Source organism: Pristiophorus japonicus, chromosome 26 (assembly GCF_044704955.1).
Source record: "Pristiophorus japonicus isolate sPriJap1 chromosome 26, sPriJap1.hap1, whole genome shotgun sequence".
In the NCBI taxonomy this organism is placed as follows: Eukaryota; Metazoa; Chordata; class Chondrichthyes; family Pristiophoridae; genus Pristiophorus; species Pristiophorus japonicus.
The window spans coordinates 26,461,118-26,486,745 of NC_092002.1; the positions used below are offsets into that span (position 1 = coordinate 26,461,118).

General features: G+C 54.9%; 1 protein-coding gene across 1 annotated transcript in view; it reads left to right on the top strand.

Annotated features, from left to right (window-relative positions):
* Positions 1-25,628, top strand: part of LOC139239112 (spectrin beta chain, non-erythrocytic 1-like) — a 563,409-nt gene that overhangs the window by 15,366 nt on the left and 522,415 nt on the right. The window contains exons 3-4 of the mRNA XM_070867634.1: positions 17,055-17,206; positions 23,574-23,747. Coding sequence (XP_070723735.1) covers positions 17,055-17,206; positions 23,574-23,747 — 326 coding nt within the window. The remainder of the gene's footprint in view (positions 1-17,054; positions 17,207-23,573; positions 23,748-25,628) is intronic.

The window sequence follows — 25,628 nt, forward strand, 5'->3', positions numbered from 1 at the left end:
GTAAAACACCCCCCCCACAGTAAATACCCCCCACAGTAAATACCACCCCCCCCACAGTAAATACCCACCCAACAGTAAATACCCCCCCCACAGTGAATACCTCCCCAAGTAAATACCCCCCCCACAGTAAATACCCCCCCCACAGTAAATACCCCCCCACAGTAAATACCACCCCCCCCACAGTAAAATACCCTCCCCCACAGTAAATAGCCCCCCCACACAGTAAATACCCCCCCCACAGTAAATACCCCCCCCACAGTAAATACCCCCCCACAGTAAATACCACCCCCCCACAGTAAATACCCCCCCCACAGTAAATACCCTCCCCCACAGTAAATAGCCCCCCCACACAGTGAATACCCCCCCACAGTGAATACCCCCCCACACAGAGTAAATACCCCCCCCACAGTAAATACCCCCCCCACAGTAAATACCCTCCCCCACAGTAAATAGCCCCCCACACAGTGAATACCACCCCCACAGTGAATACCCCCCCACACAGAGTAAATACCCCCCCCACAGTAAATACCCCCCCCACAGTAAATACCCCCCCCACACAATGAATACCCCTCCCACAGTAAATACCCCCCCACACACAATAAATACCCCCCCCCCACAGTAAATACCCCCCCACAGTAAATACCCCCCCCACACAGTGAATACCCCCCCACAGTAAATACCCTCCCACACACAGTAAATACCCCCCCACAGTAAATAGCCCCCCCACAGTAAATACCCCCCACACACAGTAAATACCCCCCCCCACACAGTAAATACCCCCCCACACAGTAAATACCCCCCCACACAGTAAATACCCCCCCACACAGTAAATAGCCCCCCCACACAGTGAATACCCCCCCCACAGTAAATACCCCCCCCACACACAGTAAATACCCTCCCCACAGTAAATACCCCCCCACACACAGTAAATACCCCCCCCACAGTGAATACCCCCCCCACAGTAAATACCCCCCCCACAGTGAATACCCCCCCCACAGTGAATACCCCCCCCACAGTAAATACCCCCCCCACAGTGAATACCCCCCCCACACACAGTAAATACCCTCCCCACAGTAAATACCCCCCCACAGTAAAAACCCCCCCCACAGTAAATACACCCCCACAGTAAATACCCCCCCCACAGTGAATACCCCCCCCACAGTGAATACCCCCCCCACAGTGAATACCCCCCCCACAGTAAATACCCCCCCCACAGTAAATACACCCCCACAGTAAATACCACCCCCACAGTGAATACGCCCCCACAGTAAATACCCCCCCCCACACAGTGAATACCCCTCCCACAGTAAATACCCCCCCCCACACAATAAATACCCCCCCCACAGTAAATACCCCCCCCACACAGTGAATACCCCTCCCACAGTGAATACCCCCCCACACACAATAAATACCCCCCCCACACAATAAATACCCCCCCCACACAGTGAATACCCCCCCCACAGTAAATACCCCCCCACACAGTGAATACCCCTCCCACAGTGAATACCCCCCCACACACAATAAATACCCCCCCCCACAGTAAATACCCCCCCCACAGTAAATACCCCCCCCACACAGTGAATACCCCCCCACAGTGAATACCCCCCCACACACAATAAATACCCCCCCCACAGTAAATACCCCCCCCACAGTAAATACCCCCCCCACACAATGAATACCCCTCCCACAGTAAATACCCCCCCACACACAATAAATACCCCCCCCCACAGTAAATACCCCCCCACAGTAAATACCCCCCCCACACAGTGAATACCCCCCCACAGTAAATACCCCCCCACACACATTAAATACCCCCCCCACAGTAAATAGCCCCCCCACAGTAAATACCCCCCACACACAGTAAATACCCCCCCCACACAGTAAATACCCCCCCACAGTAAATACCCCCCCCACAGTAAATACCCCCCACACACAGTAAATACCCCCCCCCCCACAGTAAATACACCCCCACAGTAAATACCCCCCCCACAGTAAATACCCCCCCCACAGTAAATACCCTCCCACACAGTAAATATCCCCCCCACACAGTAAATAGCCCCCCCACACAGTAAATACCCCCCCCCACAGTAAATACACCCCCACAGTAAATACCCCCCCCCACAGTAAATACCCCCCCCACAGTAAATACCCTCCCACACAGTAAATATCCCCCCCACACAGTAAATAGCCCCCCCACACAGTGAATACCCTCCCACAGTAAATATCCCCCCCACAGTAAATACACCCCCACAGTAAATACCACCCCCACAGTGAATACCCCCCCACACAGAGTAAATACCCCCCCCACAGTAAATACCCCCCCACACACAGTAAAACACCCCCCCCACAGTAAATACCCCCCACAGTAAATACCACCCCCCCCACAGTAAATACCCACCCAACAGTAAATACCCCCCCCACAGTGAATACCTCCCCACAGTAAATACCCCCCCCACAGTAAATACCCCCCCCACAGTAAATACCCCCCCACAGTAAATACCACCCCCCCCACAGTAAATACCCTCCCCCACAGTAAATAGCCCCCCCACACAGTAAATACCCCCCCCACAGTAAATACCCCCCCCACAGTAAATACCCCCCCACAGTAAATACCACCCCCCCACAGTAAATACCCCCCCCACAGTAAATACCCTCCCCCACAGTAAATAGCCCCCCCACACAGTGAATACCCCCCCACAGTGAATACCCCCCCACACAGAGTAAATACCCCCCCCACAGTAAATACCCCCCCACAGTAAATACCCTCCCCCACAGTAAATAGCCCCCCCACACAGTGAATACCACCCCCACAGTGAATACCCCCCCACACAGAGTAAATACCCCCCCCACAGTAAATACCCCCCCCACAGTAAATACCCCCCCCACACAATGAATACCCCTCCCACAGTAAATACCCCCCCACACACAATAAATACCCCCCCCCCACAGTAAATACCCCCCCACAGTAAATACCCCCCCCACACAGTGAATACCCCCCCACAGTAAATACCCTCCCACACACAGTAAATACCCCCCCCACAGTAAATAGCCCCCCCACAGTAAATACCCCCCACACACAGTAAATACCCCCCCCACACAGTAAATACCCCCCCACAGTAAATACCCCCCCCACAGTAAATACCCCCCACACACAGTAAATACCCCCCCCCACAGTAAATACACCCCCACAGTAAATACCCCCCCCACAGTAAATACCCCCCCCACAGTAAATACCCTCCCACACAGTAAATATCCCCCCCACACAGTAAATAGCCCCCCCACACAGTGAATACCCCCCCACAGTAAATATCCCCCCCACAGTAAATACACCCCCACAGTAAATACCACCCCCACAGTGAATACCCCTCCACACAGAGTAAATACCCCCCCCACAGTAAATACCCCCCCACAGTAAATACCCTCCACAGTAAATACCACCCCCCCCACAGTAAATACCCACCCAACAGTAAATACCCCCCCCACAGTGAATACCTCCCCACAGTAAATACCCCCCCCACAGTAAATACCCCCCCCACAGTAAATACCCCCCCACAGTAAATACCACCCCCCCACAGTAAATACCCCCCCACAGTAAATACCCCCCCACAGTAAATACCCTCCCCCACAGTAAATAGCCCCCCCACACAGTAAATACCCCCCCCACAGTAAATACCCCCCCCACAGTAAATACCCCCCCACAGTAAATACCACCCCCCCACAGTAAATACCCCCCCACAGTAAATACCCCCGCCACAGTAAATACCCTCCCCCACAGTAAATAGCCCCCCCACACAGTGAATACCCCCCCACAGTGAATACCCCCCCACACAGAGTAAATACCCCCCCCACAGTAAATACCCCCCCACAGTAAATACCCTCCCCCACAGTAAATAGCCCCCCCACACAGTGAATACCACCCCCACAGTGAATACCCCCCCACACAGAGTAAATACCCCCCCACAGTAAATACCCCCCCACACACAGTAAAACACCCCCCCCCACAGTAAATACCCCCCACAGTAAATACCACCCCCCCCACAGTAAATACCCACCCAACAGTAAATACCCCCCCCACAGTGAATACCTCCCCACAGTAAATACCCCCCCCACAGTAAATACCCCCCCCACAGTAAATACCCCCCCACAGTAAATACCACCCCCCCACAGTAAATACCCCCCCCACAGTAAATACCCCCCCACAGTAAATACCCTCCCCCACAGTAAATAGCCCCCCCACACAGTAAATACCCCCCCCACAGTAAATACCCCCCCCACAGTAAATACCCCCCCACAGTAAATACCACCCCCCCACAGTAAATACCCCCCCCACAGTAAATACCCTCCCCCACAGTAAATAGCCCCCCCACACAGTGAATACCCCCCCACAGTGAATACCCCCCACACAGAGTAAATACCCCCCCCACAGTAAATACCCCCCCACAGTAAATACCCTCCCCCACAGTAAATAGCCCCCCCACACAGTGAATACCACCCCCACAGTGAATACCCCCCCACACAGAGTAAATACCCCCCCCACAGTAAATACCCCCCCCACAGTAAATACCCCCCCACACAATGAATACCCCTCCCACAGTAAATACCCCCCCACACACAATAAATACCCCCCCCCCACAGTAAATACCCCCCCACAGTAAATACCCCCCCCACACAGTGAATACCCCCCCACAGTAAATACCCCCCCACACACAGTAAATACGCCCCCCACAGTAAATAGCCCCCCCACAGTAAATACCCCCCACACACAGTAAATACCCCCCCCACACAGTAAATACCCCCCCACAGTAAATACCCCCCCCACAGTAAATACCCCCCACACACAGTAAATACCCCCCCCCACAGTAAATACACCCCCACAGTAAATACCCCCCCCACAGTAAATACCCCCCCCACAGTAAATACCCTCCCACACAGTAAATATCCCCCCCACACAGTAAATAGCCCCCCCACACAGTGAATACCCCCCCACAGTAAATATCCCCCCCACAGTAAATACACCCCCACAGTAAATACCACCCCCACAGTGAATACCCCTCCACACAGAGTAAATACCCCCCCACAGTAAATACCCCCCCACAGTAAATACCCTCCACAGTAAATACCACCCCCCCCACAGTAAATACCCACCCAACAGTAAATACCCCCCCCACAGTGAATACCTCCCCACAGTAAATACCCCCCCCACAGTAAATACCCCCCCCCACAGTAAATACCCCCCCACAGTAAATACCACCCCCCCACAGTAAATACCCCCCCCACAGTAAATACCCCCCCCACAGTAAATACCCTCCCCCACAGTAAATAGCCCCCCCACACAGTAAATACCCCCCCCACAGTAAGTACCCCCCCCACAGTAAATACCCCCCCACAGTAAATACCACCCCCCCACAGTAAATACCCCCCCACAGTAAATACCCCCCCCACAGTAAATACCCTCCCCCACAGTAAATAGCCCCCCCACACAGTGAATACCCCCCCACAGTGAATACCCCCCCACACAGAGTAAATACCCCCCCCACAGTAAATACCCCCCCACAGTAAATACCCTCCCCCACAGTAAATAGCCCCCCCACACAGTGAATACCACCCCCACAGTGAATACCCCCCCACACAGAGTAAATACCCCCCCCACAGTAAATACCCCCCCACACACAGTAAAACCCCCCCACACACAGTAAATACCACCCCCCCCACAGTAAATACCCCCCACAGTAAGTAAAACCCCCCACACACAGTAAATACCCCCCACAGTAAATACCCCCCCCCCACAGTAAATACCCCCCCCACAGTAAATACCCCCCCCACAGTAAATTCCCCATCCACAGTGAATACCCCCCCCACAGTAAATACCCCCCCCACAGTGAATACCCCCCCACAGTGAATACCCCCCCACAGTAAATACCCCCCCCCACAGTAAATACCCCCCCACAGTAAATACCCCCCCCACAGTAAATACCACCCCCCCACAGTAAATACCCCCCCCACAGTAAATACCACCCCCCCCACAGTAAATACCCCCCCACAGTAAATACCACCCCCCCCACAGTAAATACCCCCCCACAGTAAATACCACCCCCCCCACAGTAAATACCACCCCCCCCCACACAGTAAATACCCCCCCACAGTAAATACCCCCCCCACAGTAAATACACCCCCCCCCACAGTAAATACCCCCCCCACAGTAAATACCCCCCCACAGTGAATACCTCCCCACACACAGTAAATACCCCCCCACAGTAAATACCCCCCCCCACAGTAAATACCCCCCCACAGTGAATACCTCCCCACACACAGTAAATACCCCCCCACAGTAAATACCACCCCCCCACAGTAAACACCTGCCACACAGTAAATACCCCCCCCACAGTAAATACCCCCCCCACAGTAAATACCACCCCCCCACAGTAAACACCCCCCACACAGTAAATACCCCCCCCCACAGTAAATACCCCCCCCCACAGTAAATACCCCCCCCACAGTGAATACCTCCCCACACACAGTAAATACCCCCCCACAGTAAATACCACCCCCCCCCACAGTAAATACCCCCCCACAGTAAATACCACCCCCCCACAGTAAATACCCCCCCCCACAGTAAATACCACCCCCCCCACAGTAAATACCCCCCCCACAGTAAATACCACCCCCCCCACAGTAAATACCCCCCCCACAGTAAATACCACCCCCCCCACAGTAAATACCCCCCCCCACAGTAAATACCCCCCCCCCCACAGTGAATACCTCCCCACACACAGTAAATACCCCCCCACAGTAAATACCCCCCCCACAGTAAATACCCACCACACAGTAAATACCCCCCCCCACAGTGAATACCTCCCCACACACAGTAAATACCCCCCCACAGTAAATACCCCCCCCCACAGTAAATACCTCCCCACACACAGTAAATACCCCCCCCACAGTAAATACCAACCCCCCCACAGTAAATACACCCCCCACAGTAAATACCCCCCCCCACAGTGAATACCCCCCCACACAGTAAATACCCTCCCCCACAGTAAATACCCCCCCCCACAGTGAATACCTCCCCACACACAGTAAATACCCCCCCACAGTAAATACCACCCCCCCACAGTAAATACCCCCCCCCACAGTAAATACCCCCCCCACAGTGAATACCCCCCCCACACACAGTAAATACCCCCCCCACAGTGAATACCCCCCCCACAGTAAATACCCCCCCCCACAGTAAATACCTCCCCCACAGTGAATACCCCCCCACAGTAAATACCCCCCCACACACAGTAAATACCCCCCCACAGTAAATACCACCCCCCCCACAGTAAATACCCCCCCACAGTAAATACCACCCCCCCCCACAGTAAATACCCCCCCCACAGTAAATACCCCCCCCACAGTGAATACCCCCCCACACAGTAAATACCCTCCCCCACAGTAAATACCACCCCCCCCACAGTAAATACCCTCCCCCACAGTAAATACCACCCCCCCACAGTAAATACCCTCCCCCACAGTAAATACCACCCCCCCCACAGTAAATACCCCCCCCACAGTAAATACCACCCCCCCACAGTAAATACCCTCCCCCACAGTAAATACCACCCCCCCACAGTAAATACCCCCCCCCACAGTAAATACCCCCCCCCACAGTAAATACCCCCCCACAGTAAATACCCCCCCCACAGTGAATACCCCTCCCACAGTAAATACCCCCCCACACACAGTAAATACCCCCCCCACAGTAAATACCACCCCCCCCACAGTAAATACCCCCCCACAGTAAACACCCCCCCCACATTGAATACCCCCCACACACAGTAAATACCACCCCCCCCGCAGTAAATACCCCCCCACAGTAAATACCCCCCCCCACAGTAAATACTCCCCCAGTAAATACCACCCCACAGTAAATACCCCCACAGTAATTACCCCCCACAGTAATTACCCCCCACAGTAAATACCCCCCCCCACAGTAAATACCTCCCCACAGTAAATAACCCTCACAGTAATTACCCCCCACAGTAAACACCTCCCCACAGTAAATACCCCCCATAGTAAATACCCCCCTCACAGTAAATACACCCCCACTGTAAATATACCCCCACCACAGTAAATACCCCCCCCACAGTAAATAAACCCCCACAGTAAATCCCCCCCACAGTAAATACCCCCCCACAGTAAATCCCCCCACAGTAAATACCCCCCCACAGTAAATACACCCCTCAGTAAATACCCCCCCACAGTAAATACCCCCCCACAGTAAATACCCCACACAGTAAATACCCCCTCCCCACAGTAAATACCCACCGCAGTAAATACCCCCCCACAGTAAATACCCCCCCAGTAAATACCATCCCACAGTAAATACCCCCCACAGTAAATACCCCCCCCACAGAAAATACCCCCCCACAGTAAATACCCCCTCCCCACAGTAAATACCCACCGCAGTAAATACCCCCCCACAGTAAATACCCCCCCAGTAAATACCACCCCACAGTAAATACCCCCCACAGTAAATACCCCCCCCCACAGAAAATACCCCCCCACAGTAAATACCCCCCACAGTAAATACCCCCCCCCACAGAAAATACCCCCCCACAGTAAATACCCCCCCACAGTAAATACACCCCCACAGTAAATACCCCCCCACAGTAAATACACCCCCACAGTAAATACCCCCCCACAGTAAATACCCCCCCACAGTAAATACACCCCCACAGTAAATACCCCCCCACAGTAAATACACCCCCACAGTAAATACCCCCCCACAGTAAATACCCCCCCACAGTAAATACCCCCCCACAGTAAATACACCCCCACAGTAAATACCCCCCCCACAGTAAGTACACCTCCACAGTAAATACCCCCCCACAGTAAATACACCCCCACAGTAAATACACCCCCACAGTAAATACCCCCCCACAGTAAAACCCCCCCCCACAGTAAGTACACCCCCACAGTAAATACCCCCCCCACAGTAAATACCCCCCCACAGTAAATACACCCCCACAGTAAATACCCACCCCACAGTAAATACCCCCCACAGTAAATAACCCCCCACAGTAAATACCCCCCCCACAGTAAATACCCCCCCACAGTAAATACACCCCCACACAGTAAATACCCCCCCCCACAGTAAATACCCCCCACAGTAAATACCCCCCCACAGGAAATACCCCCCCCACAGTAAATACCCCCCCACAGTAAATACCCCCCCCACAGTAAATACCCCCCACAGTAAATACCCCCCCACAGGAAATACACCCCCACACAGTAAATACACCCCCACAGTAAATACCCCACACAGTAAATACCCCCCCCACAGTAAATACCCCCCCCCACAGTAAATACCCCCCACAGTAAATACACCCCCACAGTAAATACCCCCCCCCACAGTAAGTACACCCCCACAGTAAATACCCCCCCCACAGTAAATACCCCCCCACAGTAAATACACCCCCACAGTAAATACCCACCCCACAGTAAATACCCCCCACAGTAAATAACCCCCCACAGTAAATACCCCCCCCACAGTAAATACCCCCCCACAGTAAATACACCCCCACAGTAAATACCCACCCCACAGTAAATACACCCCACAGTAAATACCCCCCCCAAAGTAAATACCCCCCCCACAGTGAATACCCCCCACACAGTAAATACCCTCCCCCACAGTAAATACCACCCCCCCCACAGTAAATACCCTCCCCCACAGTAAATACCACCCCCCCACAGTAAATACCCTCCCCCACAGTAAATACCACCCCCCCACAGTAAATACCCCCCCCACAGTAAATACCCCCCCCACACAATGAATACCCCTCCCACAGTAAATACCCCCCCACACACAATAAATACCCCCCCCCCACAGTAAATACCCCCCCACAGTAAATACCCCCCCCACACAGTGAATACCCCCCCACAGTAAATACCCCCCCACACACAGTAAATACCCCCCCCACAGTAAATAGCCCCCCCACAGTAAATACCCCCCACACACAGTAAATACCCCCCCCCACACAGTAAATACCCCCCCACAGTAAATACCCCCCCCACAGTAAATACCCCCCACACACAGTAAATACCCCCCCCCACAGTAAATACACCCCCACAGTAAATACCCCCCCCACAGTAAATACCCCCCCCCACAGTAAATACCCTCCCACACAGTAAATATCCCCCCCACACAGTAAATAGCCCCCCCACACAGTGAATACCCCCCCACAGTAAATATCCCCCCCACAGTAAATACACCCCCACAGTAAATACCACCCCCACAGTGAATACCCCTCCACACAGAGTAAATACCCCCCCCACAGTAAATACCCCCCCACAGTAAATACCCTCCACAGTAAATACCACCCCCCCCACAGTAAATACCCACCCAACAGTAAATACCCCCCCCCCACAGTGAATACCTCCCCACAGTAAATACCCCCCCCACAGTAAATACCCCCCCCACAGTAAATACCCCCCCACAGTAAATACCACCCCCCCACAGTAAATACCCCCCCCACAGTAAATACCCCCCCACAGTAAATACCCTCCCCCACAGTAAATACCCTCCCCCACAGTAAATAGCCCCCCCACACAGTAAATACCCCCCCCACAGTAAATACCCCCCCCACAGTAAATACCCCCACAGTAAATACCACCCCCCCACAGTAAATACCCCCCCACAGTAAATACCCCCCCCACAGTAAATACCCTCCCCCACAGTAAATAGCCCCCCCACACAGTGAATACCCCCCACAGTGAATACCCCCCCACACAGAGTAAATACCCCCCCCACAGTAAATACCCCCCCACAGTAAATACCCTCCCCCACAGTAAATAGCCCCCCCACACAGTGAATACCACCCCCACAGTGAATACCCCCCCACACAGAGTAAATACCCCCCCCACAGTAAATACCCCCCCACACACAGTAAAACCCCCCCACACACAGTAAATACCACCCCCCCCACAGTAAATACCCCCCACAGTAAGTAAAACCCCCCACACACAGTAAATACCCCCCACAGTAAATACCCCCCCCCCCACAGTAAATACCCCCCCCACAGTAAATACCCCCCCCACAGTAAATTCCCCATCCACAGTGAATACCCCCCCCACAGTAAATACCCCCCCCACAGTGAATACCCCCCCACAGTGAATACCCCCCCACAGTAAATACCCCCCCCCCACAGTAAATACCCCCCCCACAGTAAATACCCCCCCCCCCACAGTAAACACCCCCCACACAGTAAATACCCCCCCCACAGTAAATACCCCCCCCACAGTAAATACCACCCCCCCACAGTAAACACCCCCCCCACAGTAAATACCCCCCCCACAGTAAATACCCCCCCACAGTAAATACCCCCCCCACAGTAAATACACCCCCCCCACAGTAAATACCCCCCCCACAGTAAATACCCCCCCACAGTGAATACCTCCCCACACACAGTAAATACCCCCCCACAGTAAATACCCCCCCCCACAGTAAATACCCCCCCACAGTGAATACCTCCCCACACACAGTAAATACCCCCCCACAGTAAATACCACCCCCCCACAGTAAACACCCCCCACACAGTAAATACCCCCCCCCACAGTAAATACCCCCCCCACAGTAAATACCACCCCCCCCACAGTAAACACCCCCCACACAGTAAATACCCCCCCCCACAGTAAATACCCCCCCCCACAGTAAATACCCCCCCCACAGTGAATACCTCCCCACACACAGTAAATACCCCCCCACAGTAAATACCACCCCCCCCACAGTAAATACCCCACACAGTAAATACCCCCCCACAGTAAATACCCCACACAGTAAATACCCCCCCACAGTAAATACCACCCCACAGTAAATACCCCCCCCCACAGTAAATACCCCCATCACAGTAAATACGCCCCTACAGTAAATACCACCCCACAGTAAATACCCCCTCCCCACAGTAAATACCCACCGCAGTAAATACCCCCCCACAGTAAATACCCCCCCAGTAAATACCATCCCACAGTAAATACCCCCCACAGTAAATACCCCCCCCCACAGAAAATACCCCCCCACAGTAAATACCCCCTCCCCACAGTAAATACCCACCGCAGTAAATACCCCCCCACAGTAAATACCCCCCCAGTAAATACCACCCCACAGTAAATACCCCCAACAGTAAATACCCCCCCCCCACAGAAAATACCCCCCCACAGTAAATACCCCCCACAGTAAATACCCCCCCCACAGAAAATACCCCCCCACAGTAAATACCCCCCCACAGTAAATACACCCCCACAGTAAATACCCCCCCACAGTAAATACACCCCCACAGTAAATACCCCCCCACAGTAAATACCCCCCCACAGTAAATACACCCCCACAGTAAATACCCCCCCACAGTAAATACCCCCCCACAGTAAATACCCCCCCACAGTAAATACACCCCCACAGTAAATACCCCCCCACAGTAAATACCCCCCCACAGTAAATACACCCCCACAGTAAATACCCCCCCCACAGTAAGTACACCTCCACAGTAAATACCCCCCCACAGTAAATACACCCCCACAGTAAATACACCCCCACAGTAAATACCCCCCCACAGTAAATACACCCCCACAGTAAATACCCCCCCCACAGTAAGTACACCCCCACAGTAAATACCCCCCCCACAGTAAATACCCCCCCACAGTAAATACACCCCCACAGTAAATACCCACCCCACAGTAAATACCCCCCACAGTAAATAACCCCCCACAGTAAATAACCCCCCACAGTAAATACCCCCCCCACAGTAAATACCCCCCCACAGTAAATACACCCCCACACAGTAAATACCCCCCCACAGTAAATACCCCCCACAGTAAATACCCCCCCACAGGAAATACCCCCCCCCCACAGTAAATACCCCCCCACAGTAAATACCCCCCCCACAGTAAATACCCCCCACAGTAAATACCCCCCCACAGGAAATACACCCCCACACAGTAAATACACCCCCACAGTAAATACCCCACACAGTAAATACCCCCCCCACAGTAAATACCCCCCCCACAGTAAATACCCCCCACAGTAAATACACCCCCACAGTAAATACCCCCCCACAGTAAGTACACCCCCACAGTAAATACCCCCCCCACAGTAAATACCCCCCCACAGTAAATACACCCCCACAGTAAATACCCACCCCACAGTAAATACCCCCCACAGTAAATAACCCCCCACAGTAAATACCCCCCCCACAGTAAATACCCCCCCACAGTAAATACACCCCCACAGTAAATACCCACCCACAGTAAATACACCCCCACAGTAAATACCCCCCCCACAGTAAATAACCCCCCTCAGTAAATACCCCCCCACAGGAAATACCCCCCCCGCACAGCAAATACCCCCTCACAGGAAATACCCCCCCACAGTAAATACCCCCCCACAGTAAATACCCCCCCCCACAGTAAATACCCCACCACAGTAAATAACCCCCCACAGTAAATACCCCCCCCACAGTAAATACCCCCCCACAGTAAATACACCCCCACACAGTAAATACCCCCCCCACAGTAAATACCCCCCACAGTAAATACCCCCCCCACAGTAAATAACCCCCCTCAGTAAATACCCCCCCACAGGAAATACCCCCCCCCCCGCACAGCAAATACCCCCTCACAGGAAATACCCCCCCACAGTAAATACCCCCCCACAGTAAATACCCCCCACAGTAAATACCCCCCCACAGTAAATACCCCCCCCCACAGTAAATACCCCACCACAGTAAATACCAGAGAAAGACAAATTGTTTAATTAGGAGGGGGAGAATAGAGTATGGGAGTAAGCTTACAGGTAACATAAAAACTGACTGCAAAAGCTTCCATAGATATGTGAAGAGAAAACGATTAGTGAAGACAAATGTAGGTCCCTTGCAGTCAGAATCAGGTGAATTTATAATGGAGAACAAATAAATGGCAGACCAATTGAACAAATACTTTGGTTCTGTCTTCACGAAGGAAGACACAAATAACCTTCCGGAAATACTAGGGGACCGAGGGTCGAGCGAGAAGGAGGAACTGAAGGAAATCCTTATTAGTCAGGAAATTGTGTTAGGAAAATTGATGGGATTGAAGGCCGATAAATCCCCAGGACCTGATAGTCTGCATCCCAGAGTACTTAAGGAAGTGGCCCTAGAAATAGTGGATGAATTGGTGGTCATTTTCCAACATTCTATAGACTCTGGATCAGTTCCCATGGACTGGAGGGTAGTTAATGTAACCCCACTTTTTAAAAAAGGAGATAGAGAGAAAATAAGGAATTATTGACCGGTTAGCCTGACGTCGGTAGTGGGGAAAATGTTGGAATCAATTATTAAAGATGAAATAGCAGCGCATTTGGAAAGCAGTGACAGGATCGGTCCAAGTCAGCATGGATTTATGAAAGGGAAATCATGCTTGACAAATCTTCTAGAATTTTTTGAGGATGTAACTAGTCGAGTGGACAAGGGAGAACCAGTGGATGTGGTGTATTTGGACTTTCAAAAGGCTTTTGACAAGGTCCCACAGAAGAGATTGGTGTGCAAAATTAAGGCACATGGTATTGGGGTAATGTACTGACGTGGATAGAGAACTGGTTGGCAGACAGGAAGCAAAGAGTAGGAATAAACGGGTCCTTCTCAGAATGGCAGGCAGTGACTAGTGGGGAACTGCAAGGTTCAGTGCTGGGACCCCAGCTGTTTACAATATACATTAATGATTTGGACGAAAGAATTGAGTGTAATATCTCCAAGTTTGGAGATGACACTAAGCTGGGTGGCAGTGTGAGCTGTGAGGAGGATGCTAAGAGGCTGCAGGGTGACTTGGACAGGTTAGGTGAGTGGGCAAATGTATGGCAGATGCAGTATAATGTAGATAAATGATGTTATCCACTTTGGTGGCAAAAACAGGAAGGCAGAATATTATCTGAATGGTGATAGATTAGGAAAAGGGGAGGTGCAACGAGACCTGGGTGTCATGGTACATCAGTCATTGAAAGTTGGCATGCAGGTACAGCAGGCGGTGAAGAAGGCAAATGGAATGTTGGTCTTCACAGCTAGGGGATTTGTGTATAGGAGCAAGGAGGTCTTACTGCAGTTGTACAGGGCCTTGGTAAGGCCTCACCTGGAATATTGTGTACAGTTTTGGTCTCCTAATCTGAGGAAGGACGTTCTTGCTATTGAGGGAGTGCAGCGAAGGTTCACTAGACTGATTCCCGGGATGGCAGGACTGACATATGAGGAGAGACTGGATTGACTGGGCCTTTATATATTGGAGTTTAGAAGGATGAGAGGGGATCTCATAGAAACGTATAAGATTCTGACGGGACTGGACAGGTTAGATGCGGGAAGAATGTTCACGATGTTGGGGAAGTCCAGAACCAGGGGACATAGTCTAAGGATAAGGGGTAAGCCATTTAGCATCGTGTTAATTTACTTTCATGATCTATCTTCCTTCTCTGAATCATTTTTTTAGTTGTTCACATGTGGTTTAAAATCTTCCCACATCCAGCAATCTGTTTGCGGGGAGTGGTTTTCTCCCTTAGTGCAAGTGAGAATTCTGCAGCTGCCACTCCAGTGGGGGTGGAGATGGGGGGGGGGGCGATGGGTGCATGGGTGAGGGTGGTGAGTGATTTGGGCAGCTCGCTGTTTGGGGGCAGTGTGTGAGGGGGTGGGACCTGATCCTCACTATGACCTGGCCTGATTTCTGTCTGTTTCATAGAATCATAGAAATTTACAGCGCAGAAAGAGACCATTTCGGCCCATCGTGTTCATGCCGGCGATCAAGCCTCATCCCACTTTCCAGCTCTCGGCCCGTAGCCCTGCAGGTTACGGCACTTCAGGTGCACATCCAAGTACTTTTTAAATGTGTTGAAGGTTTCTGCCTCTACCACCCTTTCAGGCAGTGAGTTCCAGACCCCCACCGCCCTCTAGATGAAAAAAAATCCTCTCAAATCCCCTCTAAACCTCCGACCAATTACTTTAAATTTATGCCCCCTTTTTGTTGCCCCCTCTGCTCAGGGAAATAGGCCCCTTCTATCCACTATATCCAGGCCCCCTCATAATTTTATACACTTAATGAGTTCTCCCCTCAGCCTCCTCTATTCCAAAGAAAACAAACCCAGCCTATCCAATCTGTCCTCGCAGTACTCCAGCTGTGGCCTAACTAGTGTTTATACAGTTCAAGCATAACCCTCCCTGCTCTTGTATTCGATGCCTCGGCTAATAAAAGCAAGTATTCCGTATGACTTCTTAATCACATTATCCACCTGGCCTGCTACCTTCAGGGATCTGTGGACCTGCACTCCCAGGTCCCTCTGTTCCTCTACACTGCTCAGTGTCCTACCATTTAATGTACATTCCCTCGCCTTGTTATCCCTCACCAAATGCATTACCTCACACTTCTCCAGATTAAATTCCATTTGCCACTGGCCCGACCAGTTTATTGATATCTTCCTGCAGTCCACAACTTTCTTCTTCATTATCAACCGCTCAGCCTATTTTAGTATCATCTGCAAACTTCTTCATCATACCCCACAACATTCAAATCTAGATCATTGATATATATCACAAAAAGCAAGGGACCCAGTACTGAGCTCTGCGGAACCCCACTGGAAACATCCTTCCAGTCACAAAAACACCCATCGACCATTACCCTTTGCGTCCTGCCTCTGAGCCAATTGTGGATCCAACTTGTCACTTTGCCCTGAGTCCCATGGGCTTTTACTTTCATGGTCAGTCTGCCACCTTATCAAAAGCCTTGTTAAAGTCCAGTTTGTGTGAGGTGCTGTCCCCTTGTTAAGCTCTCAGGGCTAAGGTTACTGGGAACCCACTCCCACATTAACCTGCGTTGGCAGGAGGGAGGGTCTCCACTACAGGGAAGTGGACTTTGTCTTCAGGGATCCCTTTCCAGGGAGTAAGACTCCCAGCAACAGAGCACCTCTGCCCCCGACACCCTGACCGTGACTGTATCACTGAGGGCTGACACCCCTCACACAGCTGCTGAGCTCTCTGTAACCGCACACACTTCCCTTGCCTCCCTCACAGATGAGCGGGACGCCGTGCAGAAGAAGACCTTCACAAAGTGGATGAACTCCCACCTGGCCCGGGTGCTGTGCCGAGTGACGGACCTTTACCTGGATCTCCGTGACGGCTGCGTGCTGACCCGGCTGCTGGAAGTGCTTTCAGGAGAGCAGCTGGTGAGAGCCGTTCTCTACCTAGATATTGCTGCCTTGTGCCATGTCCCGGTGCCGGGTGTCCTGATGCCGTGTGTCCCGGTGCTGTGTGTCCCGGTGCCGTGTGTCCCGGTGCAGTGTGTCCCGGTGCCGTGTGTCCCGGTGCAGTGTGTCCCGGTGCAGTGTGCCCTGATGACGTGTGTCCCGGTGCCGTGTGTCCCGGTGCTGTGTGTCCCGGTGCAGTGTGTCCCGGTGCTGTGTGTCCCGGTGCTGTGTGTCCCGGTGCCGTGTGTCCCGCTGCCGTGTGTCCCGGTGCCGTGTGTCCCGGTGCTGTGTGTCCCGGTGCAGTGTGTCCCGCTGCCGTGTGTCCCGGTGCCGTGTGTCCCGCTGCCGTGTGTCCCGGTGCTGTGTGTCCCGGTGCAGTGTGTCCCGGTGCAGTGTGCCCTGATGCCGTGTGTCCCGGTGCAGTGTGTCCCGGTGCTGTGTGTCCCGGTGCTGTGTGTCCCGGTGCAGTGTGCCCCGGTGCAGTGTGTCCCGGTGCTGTGTGTCCCGGTGCAGTGTGTCCCGGTGCAGTGTGTCCCGGTGTTGTGTGTCCCGGTGCCGTGTGTCCCGGTGCAGTGTGCCCTGATGCCGTGTGTACCGGTGTCGTGTGACCCGGTGCAGTGTGTCCCGGTGCTGTGTGTCCCGGTGCAGTGTGTCCCGGTGCTGTGTGTCCCGGTGCCGTGTGTCCCGGTGCAGTGTGCCCTGATGCCGTGTGTACCGGTGTCGTGTGACCCGGTGCAGTGTGTCCCGGTGCAGTGTGTCCCGGTGCTGTGTGTCCCGGTGCAGTGTGTCCCGGTGCTGTGTGTCTCGGTGCCGGGATGGTGTCGGTGACGGTGCCGGGATGGTGTCGGTGACCGGAACGGTGTCGGTGACGGTGAGGGTGTCGTTGCGGGGATGGTGGCGGTGCCGGGATGGTGTCGGTGACGGTGATGGTGTCGAGGACGGTGTCGGTGCCGGGATGGTGTCGGTGACTGGGACGGTGTCGGTGCCGGGATGGTGTCGGTGACTGGGATGGTGTTGGTGACGGTGATGGTGTCGGTGACAGGGACGGTGTCGGTGCCGTGATGGTGGCGGTGCCGGGATGGTGTCGGTGATGGTGATGGTGTCGGTGTCGGTGATGGTGATGGGGTCAGTGACGGGGCGGTGTCGGTGACCGGGATGGTGTCGGTGACGGGAATGGTGTCGGTGACCGGGATGGTGTTGGTGACAGGGTTGGTGTCGGTGACGGGGACGGTGTCAGTGACAGGGACGGTGTCGATGACCGTGATGGTGACGGGGATGGTGTTGGTGACAGGGTTGGTGTCGGTGACCGGGATGGTGTCGATGACCGGGATGGTGTCGGTGACGGGGATGGTGTCGGTGAAGGGGATGGTGTCGGTGACCGGGATGGTGTCGGTGACGGGGATGGTGTCGGTGACCGGGATGGTGTCGGTGACTGGGATGGTGTCGGTGAAGGGGATGGTGTCGGTGACCGGGATGGTGTCGGTGACGGGGATGGTGTCGGTGACCGGGATGGTGTAGGTGACAGGGTTGGTGTCGGTGACAAGGACGGTGTCGGTGACAAGGACGGTGTCGGTGACGGGGATGGTGTCGGTGACCGGGATGGTGTCGGTGACCGGGATGGTGTCGGTGACGGGGATGGTGTCGGTGACCGGGATGGTGTCGGTGACCGGGACGGTGTCGGTGACAGGGACAGTGTCGGTGACTGGAACGGTGTTGGTCACCGGGATGGTGTCGGTGACGGGGATGGTGTTGGTGACAGGGTTGGTGTCGGTGACCGGGACGATGTCGGTGACAGGGACGGTGTTGGTGACAGGGTTGGTGTCGGTGACCGGGACGGTGTCGGTGACAGGGACGGTGTCGGTGACAGGGACGGTTTTGGTTGACCGGGACGGTGTCGGTGACCGGTATGGTGTTGGTGACCGGGATGGTGTCGGTGACGGGGATGGTGTTGGTGACAGGGTTGGTGTCGGTGACCGGGACGGTGTCGGTGACAGGGACGGTTTTGGTTGACATAGACGGTATCAGTGACCGGGACGATGTCAGTGACCGGGACGGTGTCGTTGACCGGGACGGTGTCGGTGACAGGGACGGTGTCGGTGACGGGGACGGTGTCGGTGACGGGGATGGTGTTGGTGACCGGGATGGTATCGGTGAAGGGGATGGTGTCGGTGACCGGGATGGTGTCGGTGAAGGGGATGGTGTCGGTGACCGGGACGGTGTCGGTGACAGGGACTGTGTCGGTGACCTGGATGTTGTCGGTGACCGGGATGGTGTCGGTGACCGGGATGGTGTCGGTGACCGGGATGGTGTCGGTGACCGGGATGGTATCGGTGAAGGGGATGGTGTCGGTGACCGGGATGGTGTCGGTGACCGGGTTGGTGTCGGTGACCGGGACGGTGTCGGTGACAGGGACGGTTTTGGTTGACCGGGACGGTGTCAGTGACCGGGACGGTGTCAGTGACCGGGACGGTATCGTTGACTAGGACGGTGTCGGTGACAGGGACTGTGTCGGTGACCTGGATGTTGTCGGTGACCGGGATGGTGTCGGTGACCGGGATGGTGTCGGTGACGGGGATGGTGTTGGTGACAGGGTTGGTGTCGGTGACCGGGACGGTGTCGGTGACCGGGACGGTGTCAGTGACAGGGATGGTGTAGGTGACCGGGATGGTGTCGGTGACAGGGACGGTGTCAGTGACAGGGACGGTGTCGGTGACCGAGATGCTGTCGGTGACGGGGATGGTGTCGGTGACCGGGATGGTGTCGGTGACCGAGATGGTGTCGGTGACGGGGATGGTGTCGGTGACCGGGATGGTGTCGGTGACCGAGATGGTGTCGGTGACCGGGATGGTGTCGGTGACCGAGATGGTGTCGGTGACAGGGATGGTGTCGGTGACCGGGATGGTGTCGGTGACGGGGATGGTGTCAGTGACCGGGATGGTGTCGGTGAAGGGGACGGTGTCGGTGACCGGGAAGGTGTCGGTGACCGGGATGGTGTCGGTGACCGGGATGGTGTCGGTGACCGGGATGGTGTCGGTGACCGGGATGGTGTCGGTGAAGGAGATGGTGTCGGTGAAGGGGATGGTGTCGGTGAAGGGGATGGTGTCGGTGACCGGGATGGTGTCGGTGAAGGGGATGGTGTCGGTGACCGGGATGGTGCCGGTGACCGGGATGGTGTCGGTGACCGGGATGGTGTCGGTGACCGGGATGGCGTCGGTGAAGGGGATGGTGTCGGTGACCGGGATGGTGTCGGTGACCGGGATGGTGTCGGTGAAGGGGATGATGTCGGTGACTGGGATGGTGTCGGTGACCGGGATGGTGTCGTTGAAGGGGATGGTGTCGGTGAAGGGGATGATGTCGGTGACTGGGATGGTGTCGGTGACCGGGATGGTGTAGGTGACCGGGATGGTGTTGGTGCCGGGATGGTGTCGGTGACCGGGATGGTGCCGGTGACCGGGATGGTGCCGGTGACCGGGATGGTGTCGGTGAAGGGGATGGTGTCGGTGACCGGGATGGTGTCGGTGAAGGGGATGGTGTCGGTGACCGGGATGGTGTCGGTGACCGGGATGGTATCGGTGAAGGGGATGGTGTCGGTGACCGGGATGGTGTCGGTGACCGGGTTGGTGTCGGTGACCGGGACGGTGTCGGTGACAGGGACGGTTTTGGTTGACCGGGACGGTGTCAGTGACCGGGACGCTGTCAGTGACCGGGACGGTATCGTTGACTAGGACGGTGTCGGTGACAGGGACGGTGTCGGTGACAGGGACGGTGTCGGTGATGGGGATGGTTTTGGTGACCGGGAAGGTATCGGTGAAGGGGATGGTGTCGGTGACCGGGATGGTGTCGGTGAAGGGGATGGTGTCGGTGACCGGGACGGTGTCGGTGAAAGGGACGGTGTCGGTGACCTGGATGTTGTCGGTGACCGGGATGGTGTCGGTGACGGGGATGGTGTTGGTGACAGGGTTGTGTCGGTGACCGGGACGGTGTCGGTGACCGGGACGGTGTCAGTGACAGGGATGGTGTAGGTGACCGGGATGGTGTCGGTGACAGGGACGGTGTCGGTGACCAGGATGGTGTCGGTGACCGGGATGGTGTCGGTGACCGAGATGGTGTCGGTGACGGGGATGGTGTCGGTGACCGGGATGGTGTCGGTGACCGAGATGGTGTCGGTGACCGGGATGGTGTCGGTGACCGAGATGGTGCCGGTGACCGGGATGGTGTCGGTGACGGGGATGGTGTCAGTGACCGGGATGGTGTCGGTGAAGGGGACGGTGTCGGTGACCGGGAAGGTGTCGGTGACAGGGACGGTGTCGGTGACCGGGATGGTGTCGGTGACCGGGAAGGTGTCGGTGACCGGGATGGTGTCGGTGACCGGGATGGTGTCGGTGACCGGGATGGTGTCGGTGAAGGGGATTGTCGGTGAAGGGGATGGTGTCGGTGACCGGGATGGTGTCGGTGAAGGGGATGGTGTCGGTGACCGGGATGGTGCCGGTGACCGGGATGGTGTCGGTGAAGGGGATGGTGTCGGTGACCGGGATGGTGTCGGTGACCGGGATGGTGTCGGTGACCGGGATGGTGTCGGTGACCGGGATGGCGTCGGTGAAGGGGATGGTGTCGGTGACCGGGATGGTGTCGGTGACCGGGATGGTGTCGGTGAAGGGGATGGTGTCGGTGACTGGGATGGTGTCGGTGACCGGGATGGTGTCGGTGAAGGGGATGGTGTCGGTGACCGGGATGGTGTCGGTGACAGGGATGGTGTCGGTGACCAGGATGGTGTAGGTGACCGGGATGGTGTCGGTGCCGGGATGGTGTCGGTGACCGTGATGGTGGCGGTGACCGGGATGGTGCCGGTGACCGGGATGGTGTCGGTGAAGGGGATGGTGTCGGTGACCGGGATGGTGTCGGTGAAGGGGATGGTGTCGGTGACCGGGATGGTGTCGGTGACCGGGATGGTATCGGTGAAGGGGATGGTGTCGGTGACCGGGATGGTGTCGGTGACCGGGATGGTGTCGGTGAAGGGGATGGTGTCGGTGACCGGGATGGTGTCGGTGAAGGGGATGGTATCGGTGAAGGGGATGGTGTCGGTGAAGGGGATGGTATCGGTGAAGGGGATGGTGTCGGTGACCGGGATGGTGTCGGTGACCGGGATGGTGTCAGTGATGGTGATGGTGTCGGTGACCGGGATGGTGTCGGTGACGGGGATGGTGTTGGTGACAGGGACGGTGTCGGTGACCGGGACGGTGTCGGTGACCGGGATGGTGTCAGTGATGGTGATGGTGTCCGTGACAGGGTTGGTGTCGGTGACCGGGACGGTGTCGGTGAAGGGGATGGCGTCGGTGAAGGGGATGGTATCGGTGAAGGGGATGGTGTCGGTGACCGGAATGGTGTCGGTGACCGGGATGGTGCCGGTGACCGGGATGGTGTCGGTGAAGGGGATGGTGTCGGTGACCGGGATGGTGTCGGTGAAGGGGATGGTGTCGGTGACCGGGATGGTGTCGGTGACCGGGATGGTATCGGTGAAGGGGATGGTGTCGGTGACCGGGATGGTGTCGGTGACCGGGATGGTGTCGGTGAAGGGGATGGTGTCGGTGACCGGGATGGTGTCGGTGAAGGGGATGGTATCGGTGAAGGGGATGGTGTCGGTGAAGGGGATGGTGTCGGTGAAGGGGATGGTATCGGTGAAGGGGATGGTGTCGGTGACCGGGATGGTGTCGGTGACCGGGATGGTGTCAGTGATGGTGATGGTGTCGGTGACAGGGTTGGTGTCGGTGACCGGGACGGTGTTGGTGAAGGGGATGGCGTCGGTGAAGGGGATGGTATCGGTGAAGGGGATGGTGTCGGTGACCGGGATGGTGTCGGTGACCGAGATGTTGTCGGTGAAGGGGATGGTGTCGGTGACCGGGATGGTGTCGGTGACCGGGATGGTGTCGGTGACCGGGATGGTGTCGGTGACCGGGATGGTGTTGGTGAAGGGGATGGTATCGGTGAAGGGGATGGTGTCGGTGACCGGGATGGTGTCGGTGACCGGGATGGTGTTGGTGACCGGGATGGTGTCAGTGAAGGGGATGGTGTCGGTGACCGGGATGGTGTCGGTGACCGGGATGGTGTCGGTGACCGGGATGGTGTCGGTGACCGGGATGGTGTTGGTGAAGGGGATGGTATCGGTGAAGGGGATGGTATCGGTGAAGGGGATGGTGTCGGTGACCGGGGATGGTGTCGGTGACCGAGATGTTGTCGGTGAAGGGGATGGTGTCGGTGACCGGGATGGTGTCGGTGACCGGGATGGTGTTGGTGACCGGGATGGTGTTGGTGCCGGGCAGTGTGCTGACCCTTCTCTCTCTCACCGTAGCCCAAGCCGACTCGGGGCCGAATGCGGATCCACTCCCTGGAGAACGTGGACAAGGCGCTGCAGTTCCTGAAGGAGCAGCGGGTTCACCTGGAGAACGTGGGCTCACACGACATTGTGGACGGAAACCACCGGCTCACTTTGGGCCTGATCTGGACCATCATCCTCCGATTCCAGGTATCCGTGCCTGGCAGGGACAGGGGCAGTGCCAGCCTTGCCAATGACCAGTTCAGTGCCCTGCTCAATGCCCGCTGTCCTCGGGAGGGGAGTAATGTATAAACTCACCTGTCAATCATCCGTGCCTCAGGTTATGGGCAGAGAGTGAGGGGCGCGAGGGTGGGGGAGGGGCAGTACAGTTCGCCCCACCCCCCTCAGACTCTGCCCCACTGATCACCGCTCTCCCACACCCTCAGCTTCCCTCCGCCCACCCCCCGCTCTGCCCTCATACCCTCGCCCATTGCTAGCCCTTCTCCACTCATTCCCCTCTGCCCCTCCCCTGCCCTAGCACCACCCTCTCCCCCCACCCCCCGACACTCTGCCCCTGGGATACTATCAGTGTAAACGGTATAGAGGCCACAGAATTCGTAAATTGCAATCTGGAGAACTTTTTAGCCAGTATGTAGCAAGCCTAACAAGAGCAGGGGCAGTTCTGGACTTAGTTTTAGGGAATTAAGCTGGGTTGGTGGAAGGAGTATGAGTGGGAGAGCATTGTTGTGGTGGTGATCATAATTCAGTTTAGTTTTAGCATAATTATGGATAAGAACAAAGATTAAACATGAGTAATGATTCTAAATTGGGGGGAAGGTGAATTATACTCGGTTGAGAAGTGATTTAGCAAAAGTGGACTGGAAACAGCTACTTGAGGTACATGGAGTTCAGGGTAAACATGTCCCACAAAGAAAAAGGGTAGAATTGCCAAATTTAGAGCCCCCTGGATGACAAGGTGCATACAGGGTAAGGTAAGGCAAAAAAGGGAAACCTATATCAGATATTGTGAGCTCAATACTGCAGAAAACGTGGAAGAGTATAGAGAGTGTCGGGGTGAAATTAAGAAGCAAAGAGACGGTATAAAAAATTACTGACAAGTCAAATCAAAGAAAACCCAAAGATGTTTTTTAGTTACATAAAGAGCAAGAGAATAACTAAGGAAAGTGTAGGGCCTATTAGGGACCAAAATGGTGATTTATATGTGGAGGTGGAGGATGTGGGTAAGGTACTTAATGAATACTTTGCAGCCGTCTTCACAAAAGAGGGGGATGATGCTAACATTGAAGTTCAGGAGGAAGAGAGTGAAACCTTTGAAAGTTGATAAATCGCCAGGACCAGATGAAATATACCCGAGGCTACTAAAAGAAGCAAGGGAGGAAATAGTAGAGGCTCTGACCATCGTTTTCCAATCCTCTCTGACTACAGGAGTTGTGCCAGAGGACTGGAGAACTGCTAACGTTGTTTAAAAAGGGAAGAAGGGATAAACCGAGCAATTACTGGCCAGTTAGTTTAACCTCGGCGGTGGGCAAATCACTAGAATCAATTCTGAGGAACGGTATAAACCTTCATTTAGACACAGATTGATCAAGGACAGTCAGCATGGATTTACTAAGGGAAGGTCGTGCCTGACTAACTTGATTGAAGAGGTAACAAGGAGGGTCGATGAGGGCAGTGCGTGCGATGTACTGTATATGGATTTTAGCAAGGTTTTTGACAAGTTCCCACAACGTAAAAGCCCATGGGAGCCAATTGGCTCAGTGGGAGGAAGCCAAGGGTGATGGTTGATGGGTGTTTTTGCGACTGGAAGGCTGTTTCTAGTGGGGGTCCACAGGGCTCAGTACTGGGTCCCTTGCTTTTTGTGGTATATATTAATGATTTAGACATAAATTTGGGGATATGACAAAGAAATTTGCAGATGATACAAAAGTTGGCGGTGTGGTTGACAGTGAGGAGGAAGTTCTAGACTGCAGGAAGATATCGATGAACTGGTCAGTGGGGCAGGAAAGTGGCAAATGGAATTCAATCCGGAGAAGTGTGAGGTAATGTATTTGGGGAGGAGTACCAAGGCAA